This window comes from Mastomys coucha, unplaced genomic scaffold, assembly GCF_008632895.1.
Source record: "Mastomys coucha isolate ucsf_1 unplaced genomic scaffold, UCSF_Mcou_1 pScaffold18, whole genome shotgun sequence".
Classification (NCBI taxonomy): domain Eukaryota; kingdom Metazoa; phylum Chordata; class Mammalia; order Rodentia; family Muridae; genus Mastomys; species Mastomys coucha.
The window spans coordinates 6,340,363-6,350,565 of NW_022196900.1; the positions used below are offsets into that span (position 1 = coordinate 6,340,363).

A 10,203-nucleotide genomic window follows, 5' to 3' on the forward strand; every position below is an offset into this window, starting at 1 on the left:
AAGAATTACAAAAACCCAACTCAGAACTTTTTTTCATTGAATTTGCATGCTATAATCCAGTGCTTTAAATTATCTTTGGTGTATGTGTGTTTGTGTTTTCATGTTGGGGGAAATGTGCATGTATGTAGGGGCCAGAGGTCATTGAGTATCTCTTTTCAATTTCTTTTACCCTATTTTTCTCTTAACCTGGAACTCACAATTTCAGCTAGATTGGCTGGTGAGAAAGCCCCTGAGATATCCCTGTCTTCTTCTTCAGTGCCAGAACAATGACAGAGCTCAGGTCCTCCTGCTTACATGGCAAGCATTTAATTAATGGAGCTGGCTGCCCAGCCCCAAATTAGATATATAATATAATTGCTAAGTGATGTAGGAGGATCCAGCTCCCTTTGTGACCATGTATATATGCTTGTATGAGTTGATGTGCATCACATGGGTTCAGCTGCCTGAAGAAGGCCAGATGAGAGCTGTGGAATCTCCTGGAACTACCATGTTGGTACTGGGAACTGAACTTGGATCCTCTTCGAGAATAGTAAACTACTAAGATCTGCAACTGGATAATATGTTTTTAGAGCAAGCATACTTGTGTAAGTTGTACCACAGTGTAACTGTTGTAACTTATGTTTGATTACATTTGTTAATCTTTACTGAGTCTAATTTGTAGATGAACTTTATTGTAAGTATTTGTAGGAGGAAGACAGTATGTATAGGATTCCTTACAATTTGGAGTTTCAGACATCCACTGGGGTTTGAGATATTTCCCTCATGAGTAGGAGAACAGTTATGATGTTCCATGGTTTATACAATCCTCATTCTCATGAGGATTGCTCCCTCCTTTTTACAGTGAAGCATATTTTTATATGTTCCTTGGTATTCATTAATAGTTATTTCACTCTGCCCGGGTGGTGGTGGCATGTGCCTTTAATCCCAGCACTTGGGAGGCAGAGGCAGGTAGATTTCTGAGTTTGAGGCCAGCCTTGTCTACAGAGTGAGTTCCAGGACAGCCATGGCTACACAGAGAAACCCTGTCTTGAAAAAAACAAAAAATAAAAAACAAACAAAAAAAATTATTTCATTCTATTAAATCCCAGAAAATATTGCTGAGTGAAACAGTTGACATATTTAGAATTGTGGTAGACACTTGAGAGGTGCTGCTTGACCATGAGTGGCGTCAGCTCACAGACTTGTGTATGTGAGCGCTGCACTCCCTAGAATAACCAGTGTGGATAGTGCCAACCTTCTAATATCTGCTACTGACATAAAAACCTGGTAAAAGCTGGGGAGTGGTGGCGCACGCCTTTAATCCCAGCTTTTGGGAAGCAGAGGCAGGCAGATTTCTGAGTTTGAGGCTAGCCTGGTCTACTGAGTCCAGGACAGTCAGGACTACACAGAGAAACCCTGTCTCAAAAAAACAAACAAAACAACAACAACAAAAAAACTGGTAAAAAAGTTCATAGTATATATAATTATAAATAAGTGAACCGGAGAACATTAGAGAAATAATCAGAGAAATGTGTTCTTTCCTTTCAGGTCGGTGCTGACAGTTGCTTGTGAACAAACTGAAGTTCTGCTCTTTGACCCTATCTCTTCAAAGCACATAAAAACCCTTTCTGAAGCACATGAAGACTGTGTGAATAATATCAGGTGAGTGTATTGGTGAATAAGCGAGCCTTTATTGTGGCTCAGAATCTGGTTTTCCAGTTAGAGAAAATATATCATACATTATCCAGTTATAAAACTTACTGTATAATTATAAATTTTACTGTTAATAATTTTGGATTGGAATGATTTTTTTTCTTTCCTCTGTGGGCCAAGGTCATCATTATGAATCTTAACCATGTACTGTACTATTGCATTGACTTCACATCTCACAGTCATACCTCACCCACAGCCACAGTATTGATGCATACAGAACATCCTTGTAACATCCTTGGATACTTGCTCCTTCCTATTGAATGGGAAGTAAAGAACAGTTGAACAGTTTGGTGGATTAATATGCAGTCCTTAAAATGACGACTGAAGAGACAATATAAAACCATAGAAAAGTGTTTAGGATTATGTAAGTTAAAGCCATACAAATTATGCGAGTAGAAATGATAAAGAAGAAAAGATGAAACAATTGTTTTTAACTCTTAGCAGCAGTAGTTTAGAGTGGGTAATTTACCATTTTCTATTTTCTAATATGTGAAATTAGGAATATGGCCGGGCGGTGGTGGTGCATACCTTTAATCCCAGCACTTGGGAGGCAGAGGCAGGCAGATTTCTGAATTTGACCAGCCTGGTCTACAAAGTGAGTTTCAGGACAACCAAAGGCTATACAGAGAAACCCTGTTTCGAGAAAAAAAAAAGAAAAGAAATTATGAATATGAAAACATGAAGTTATGTTAGTTTTATAATTATTACTTTTAGTGTCACCTAAAGAAAGAAATGTGAAAATTATTTGTAGTTTAGGTAGTATGGGTATTGCATTTTACACCTTTACTGACCCACACATGCAGAAACAGAGAATTAATAGTACAAAGTTGGCAGACAGGTTCCAAAGCAAGCGTTCAGAGAGGGCAGACTGAGATCTGGACAGGGCCGAAATCATGGGGTCCTGGTCTTTCACTCTAGCACTGACACCTGGTAGTTATGGTCCTATTAGTTAAAAAGATCATAGCATCAAGAAGTTTTGTGTAAAGAAAGAGTCCAAATCACCACAAAAAGCCAGTGCATTAGTTGGAATGTCTGTCTCATTTTTGAAAGGCTGAAAAAAAAATCTGTTTTGCTCCCTGGGCTATAGATTTTAGCCTAAGACACGGCCTCATGACAGGGATTGATTGAAGACACTTGCTGGGTCAGTGACTGAGTATGGATGTGTGTCATTTCTAACATTATCATGAAACTGGAGCCCTGAAATATCATTATAAACCCCAGTAATAGACTAGGGGCTCAGGTGGCCAAGTAGAGGCAATTTTAAAACCCTTAAATAGGAAGGAAGAGAAAAAGTTTACTTCTCCTACTCAAGCCTATCACCTATCAACATTCATGAAGACATCTAATATTAATACAACAAATCCAAATCACCAGAACAGGGAGTTCTCTGATAAAATTAACTTTATGGAGTAAGTAGTCCAACAAAGACTTTATTTTTAAAAATAAATTATTTATTTTTTTTTGACTAGGTAATACATGCACGTGGTACAAAATTCAAAGGTACAAAAGGGTAAACAGTGAAAAGTAAGTCTATTTCCACCTCTGTCGCCTAGCCACCCAGTTTCTCTCCCCAGAGGCAACCACTATTATTAATTTGCTATCTTTTTTGAGATAGTTTATGCATGTACAATCATATAAATACACACATACACATACATACTCACATATACTTTTATATAAATGGTAGCATTCTACACATACTTTTATACTCCTGGCCTTTTTAACTGAAAATATTCAGAGATCATTTCATATTAGTATCCATGGGATGATCTTACTCTTTTTAATGACTGCATAGTATTCCATTGATTGGGAGAAACTTTAAAACATTTTTAGGATGCTTAAAGAGGTAAAGAATACTCTCCCTTAAAAAGAACAAAGGATATAAATTAAAAGAAGTAAAAGAAACAGGTTTATATAGTAAAGAACTAACTTGAACATATGGAAATTTAAAATGTTGGTATATAAAAAGTATTTTAAAGGGGGTGGCTAGGGTTTACTTAGCGTGTGCAAGGTCAGAACATGTGGGTTGGATTGTACAACATTGCTGGGGAACACAGAAAAAAAGCTGACACTTAAAGGGTATAGTTCCAATTTGTGGATGTAGCTTAATTGAGAGCGTTCTTGCTTAGCATATGGGAAGCCCTATATTTAATGCTACCCAGAATTGGATGTGCTGACTCAGGCGTATAATCTGAGCACTTGGGAGGGAAACAGGAAGAGTGGGAGGGATTCAAGATAATCTTTGGCTATATGCTGAGTTGGAGGTCAACCTGGGCTATGTAAAACCCTGTCTTAAAAACAATTAAAAAGGCTGGGTGGTGGTGGCACATGCCTTTAATCCCAGCACTTGGGAGGCAGAGGCAGGTAGATTTCTGAGTTCAAGGCCAGCCTGGTCTATAGAGTGAGTTCTAGGACAGCCAGGGCTACACAGGGAAACCCTGTTTCGGAAAACAAAAAACAAAAAACAAAATTAAAAATAAATAATAATAAGAAGAATACAAATTTTTAAAAATAGGCAAAAAATTTTGATTTAATTGATCAGATGAAGTTTATTCTTTTAACATTAATAAGTGAAATGGAAGTTGGAAAATAATATCAAAATATATACCCATTACATACAAAAAAGGATTAAAAAGTATAAGTATATAGTTAAATTATAGGATTAACTAAAATATACAAAGAATTACAAACTTCTAGACATTGTGGTGCACACCTGTAGCCCAAGCACTTGGGAAACTGGAAGATCTCAAGTTTAAGACCAGCTTGTCCTTCAAGTGGAATGTTACTCCAAAAGTAAGTTTATTAATTATGAATAATAAATTACAGAGATTTCTGGGAAATTAACTTGATAATTGTTCATACTATCTAGTAATGAGGGAGAGCTACTTATATTCAGAGTGTGAAACAGGTTCAAGGTGGATCTATATCTGGACAGGTTGTAGAAAAACTCGAAATTAAAATCTTACGAAGTAGAGGCTGGAGCTGGAGAGATGGCTCAGAGTACTGACTGCTTGTTCTTATGAGGTCCTGAGTTCAATTCCCAGCAAACTCATGGTGGCTCACAACCATTTCTAATGGGATCTGATGCCCTCTTCTGGTGTGTCTGAAGACAGCTACAGTGTACTCATATAAATGAAATAAATAAATCTTAAAAAAAAAAAAGAGGGGCTGGAGTGATGGCTCTCAGAGGTTAAGAGCCATCAGAGGTCCTGAGGTCCAATTCCCAGCAATCACATGGTGGCTCATAACCATCTATAATGAAATCTGGTGCCCTCTTCTGCTTGTGCAGGCAGAACATTATATACATAATAGGTAGGTAGGTAGGTAGGTGGATAGATAATCTTAAAAAAAAGTGGAAGCTGTAGAAATGGCTGAGTGTTTAAAAGCACTAGCTGCTCTTCCAGAAGACCTGGGTTCAATTCCCAGCTCTCACATGGGGGTTCAACCCTGTAACTCTACTTCCAGTGGATCCTACATTCTCTTCTGGCCTCTGTGGGTACCAGGCACATGTGGTGCACAGACATACATGCAAGCAAAATACCCATACACATACAATTTAAAAGTATTAAAAGTAAAAAGCTAGTAATGTTAGAGGCCAGTTAATGTGGAAATATGGTAAATAAACTGGCAGAGGGTTTCTTCTAAATTGATACACGAAGAAAATGGAACATATTTGATAAGGCAAATATATTTACCTTATGTCAGGTAAATATAATCTAGACTGAAGAATTTTAATTAGGTAAAATGATCACTGTAACTGTTAATAGTGCAGAAGATGTAATTCTGAGTATTTATTTTAGTTTTGCATTTGATATGTTTAAAACAAAACTAAACTGAAAGCAGTAAGCTAGGTACAGTAGTGTGTGCCTATAGACTCAGCTACTTAGGAAGCTAAGTGGGAAAGATCACTTGAAGCCCAAAGTTCTAGTGACCATACAAACCTCATCTACAAACAGATAAAAAAACAGTGCTTGAGAGATGTAGTCTAGTGGTCAGTACTTGCCTAGCACCTAGCCTGTGGAAGGCCCTGGGTTACACTGCCAGCATCCAAAACAACAAAAGAACAACACAGGAAGACCTGTGGATAAGCACTGTCCAATAGATGCGGAATGCTAGCCACATACATAATTTTTAATACTAAAGAAAGAAGCACTGTTAATTTTAATATATTTAGCCCAATATTTCCAAAACACTATAATTTTAACATGTAATCGGTACAAAATTTTTGAGATGTTTTGCTTTTATTTTCTAATGTTGCCTTTCCAATGTTATACTTAGAGCACTGTGATGTCACATAACAAGTGTTTGAAAGCCAAATGGGGCTTATATATATACCTCATTTGACAATGTGGCTTTATACAGTGGCAACAGTAGTTTATGTGTGGAAATTTTGTAGTGTGGGATAGTACAGTATAATAAGGCCCACATCATGTTTAGAAAGTAGAAATATTAAGCAATTTCAGACATTTTTTAGATTGGTACATAGTTAAATGTGTTGATTTTTTTAAATTTAAAGGAATAATAACTAAAGTCTTACAAGTATAGTTTATAGCTTTCAGATCACCAGAAAGGAAGGACATGTGGCCAGTTAAGTATAAGTAGGAAAACTTAATTTTTTTTTTGTTGTTGTATTTTAATTTAAAGCAAAGGAAGGATAAGAAATAGAAGTCCTGCTGGGCAGTGGTGGTGCATGCCTCCCAAGTGCTGGGAGGCAGAGGCAGGCGGATTTCTGAGTTTGAGGCCAGCCTCATCTACAGAGTGAGTTCCAGAGCAGCCAGGGCTATACAGAGAAACCCTGTCTTGAAAAAAACAAAAAAAGAAAAAAGAAAAAAAAAAGAAAGAAAAGAAATAGAAGTCCCAAATAAATATTATTCACAGAAAACATACATAGATTGATATTAATGAAAAGACATATTCTGGAGCTGAGCATGATGGCACCTTTAATCTTACCACATGGAAGGTAGAGGCAGGAGGATCTCAGAGTTCTAGGTCAGCCTGGTCTATATAATTAATTCCAGGACAGCCATGGCTACACAATGAGACTCTGTCTCAAAAACACAACAACAACAAAAAAGATAATCTGCAATTTGAATGAGAAAAGGAATTACAACTTACATTTGTGTGTATGTATATATGTATATATTTTTAACAGTGGCATCACAAGAAAATAAATAAGAAAGCCAAGATGATTTTCAATTTTAGACAGATAAAAGAGCAAAGCAAAGGCATTAGGGGTAAAATGCAATAGTATTTGTCATAAAAGAAAAACTCAAGATAATCCTAAGCATTGTATGTACCTTAAACACAGCTCTGACGTCACAAAGCAAAAACAACAGGGCCAAGTCCACAAAGATGATGACATTTGATGGCTGAGTACAAAACTAGTCAATTAGTACAACAACTAAGCCAAGCTGTTGAAGAATTAAGACTGCATAGTTAAAATGTCCTGAATAACATTTCTAATAAAACAAGTGCAAAATAAAGTAATTATATACCTGTCTGGACATTTTAATACAGAGTAAAATGAACAGGAAAGAAAGGAACTTTGGGAAATAGAAGCAGGAACAATGAGGAGTATCAGGTTTCACCTTTTACCTTGTAAGATCTGTTGGTGACCTTAGTGACCCTGAGCTTTTGTTTCGATAGAAATGAGTATAGGGAACAAGAGACTTGGTTCTGTGGTCCATTCCATATAAAGGTTATTAGAAGATTGTGAAGTCTGAAATCCAAAAGATCTCATTTTCAGCATAAAGGTGACCTAGAAATAAACCTCTCTAAAGCTAGACTACTATCCAGGAAAGGGTTAACCACAAACCAGTCCTTATACATGCTAACACAGACTAACACCTCCAGCCAACAACCGTAAGCTAAATCCAGATTGAAAGGACTTTCCAAATTAACTATAAACAAAAACATGTAAGTCAGCCAGATGTGGTGGCACATAGCTTTTAATCCCAGCACTCCAGAGGCAGAGTTAGTCAGATCTCTGAGTTAGAGGTCATTCTGGTCTACATACTGAGTTCTAGGCTGGCTGGGGCTCCAAAACAAAACAAAAATGCAAACGCTATTTGAGGTGGCACATACTGATAGGATTTGCTGAAGGAGTCAGGAGGATCAAAAGTTTGAGGCTAGCCTGGGCTACACATTTGAAAAAACAAAACCAAGCTGGGCAGTGGTGGCGCACGCCTTTAATCCTAGTGCTTGGGAGGCAGAGGCAGGTGGATTTCTGAGTTTGAGGCCAGCCTGGTCTACAGAGTGAGTTCCAGGACAGCCAGGGCTACACAGAGAAACCCTGTCTCGAAAAAACAAAACAAAACAAAACAAACAAACAAACAAAACAAATCAGGCATGGTAGTGTACACCTTTAGTCCCAGCACTTGGGAGGCGTCTCTTGAGTTCAAGGCCAGCCTGGTCTACAAAGTGGGTTACAGGGCAGCCAAGGATACACAGAGAAGCCCTGTCTCAGGAAAACAAACAATGAAATTACCCACAAACATGTAAGCCCTCCCTTAAATAAACTTAGTACCATACTCACCCCAAATTAGTCTTTTAATTCAGGAACTTTTGACTAAGATACATACCATCAGAAGTTTTCATAAAACTAAATTTTAACATTTTTGTTGAGTAGTCTGGTGTTAACACCTGAAGTTGTTTTGGAGAAGACTAAAGTATAGGAGTAACAGCCTTCCTGATATGAAATACAGCACTAGAGCAAGTGACAGTGGGATGGAGAAGATCACTCAGAAGCAGCCCTGTGAAATATGAACATTTTACTTAAGAGCAAAAACAAATCAGGGGAAAGAAAATGGAAAAGGTAAAATTGATTATATACATGAAAAATAAAACAAAATCAGATCCTTCTCATACCATGGCTGAAAATAACATTCATTAAAGACCTACTATGAAAGCAAACCTTTAAAGTTTCAGGAGAAAGTAGAGATATTTATACCTCGGTGTGAGAAATTATTTTTAAGACACTAAAAGCATAAACCATTAAAGATTGGTGAGCTCAACCAAGTGAAACACATCATTGCAGTTTTGTTATAGAAACTCCAACAATATGGGAAGATACAGGCTGACAGAAGAGACTTCCAGTCAGGACCAGAAGGATCTTGAATATATTAAACCTTCTGACAGAATCACAGTGAGTGTTAAATAAAGAAAAGTTGTCAAGCTCATCAGTTGTCAGTGAAGAAATTCAAGTGTTGGCAGTGCTGGGAAGCAGGGACCTGAGGGGTATTGATAGAGTCTAAACAGGCAGCACAGTGTCACACAGCTCAGCAATGCCTGGCAAATTAGAGATCAGAGCAATTTAAAACTAATACATAGCAACATGAATTAGATGCATGAAGAAGGAAAGATTCATCATAGCATTGGAGTAATAAAAAGGAGAACTTGAATGTCTGTTAAGAGGAAAGATAAACTTTAGTCTCAATGGAATACTATACATCAGTTAAATGAACCCAAAATATCCCAGAAGTGTAAGGATGAGACAGAAAGGCAAATTGTAGAATGAACTGTCTGGTATGATACCATTTATATAAAATTTTAAATCTTCATAAACATAAGCTTGATGAAGGCATGCATTTGCTCTGTTTTCTCCTAGCACTTGGAACTGTGCCTTGTACATGGTGGGTGCTTGCTAAATATTTCCAGAGTAAACTGGATATAAACCGTATGAAAAAATGGTTTCATTTTTCATGTATCATTACTTTCTGGTATTAAACACGTGCATGGGGAATGACAAATTTTGGATAGTGGTTCCCTCTGGAGAGGGAGGGAGAGGAAGGGGTGTGGGGAGGGACTCACGATATACTTCAAATATGTTTGTATTTTCAGACAACTCTGAAAGATAATGAAATGTTAAAATTTGATAAAGCTGGGTGGTGGGTATCACAGGTGTTTGTTATATTTGTTCTAATTGTTTCTATTTCTAATATTTTACAATTGAAATTTTTTATATCTCAAAAAGAATAGACTTGTGTCAAGTTGTTTGCCCCACTCAAAATGACCTTTGACTAACCTGTCTGAATTCTTTATCAATGTCAGCTCTCATGTGCTGCTGCCAGCATGCTGCCACAGCACCCATGCCTACAAAGTTGAACCTACTCCTTCCAATTTGTTGACTAGGAACATGGATTTTGAAGTTTATATTTAGAAGCACAAGTAACCTAAGAGGTTAAGAATCTGAGGTCTCGGTACATGAACTTAAGTATGCACTGCTTGATAATACTAACTTCCATTTCTTGAGTTCTTATTGTGTGTCAATAATCTGTAGAACACTTTTCATATGATATATTGTTTTAAGATATTTTCTAAACTTTTATTGCATTATGATGAGAAAAGTTACATGATTTCAATTTATCTGAATTTGTTAACATTTAAAAATATATTTTAATTAAATAGAATTGAATCATTCTTGTTTCCCTTTTGTACCACTGCACCTCCCATAGACCCCCCTTCAATACCTACAATATCTTTTTTGTCATATTCCTTAAAATTTATAAAATA

General features: G+C 36.9%; 1 protein-coding gene across 3 annotated transcripts in view; it reads left to right on the forward strand.

The window, feature by feature from the left end:
- The window catches only part of Dcaf10 (DDB1 and CUL4 associated factor 10), a 45,417-nt gene that overhangs the window by 5,262 nt on the left and 29,952 nt on the right, over positions 1 to 10,203 (forward strand). For all 3 annotated transcript variants that reach the window (XR_004120771.1, XM_031377290.1, XM_031377289.1), the window contains exon 2: positions 1,528 to 1,641. Coding sequence is in view for 2 of the 3 variants with exons in the window: in XM_031377290.1 (XP_031233150.1) it covers positions 1,528 to 1,641 (114 nt within the window). In the remaining variant the exon portion in view is untranslated. The remainder of the gene's footprint in view (positions 1 to 1,527; positions 1,642 to 10,203) is intronic.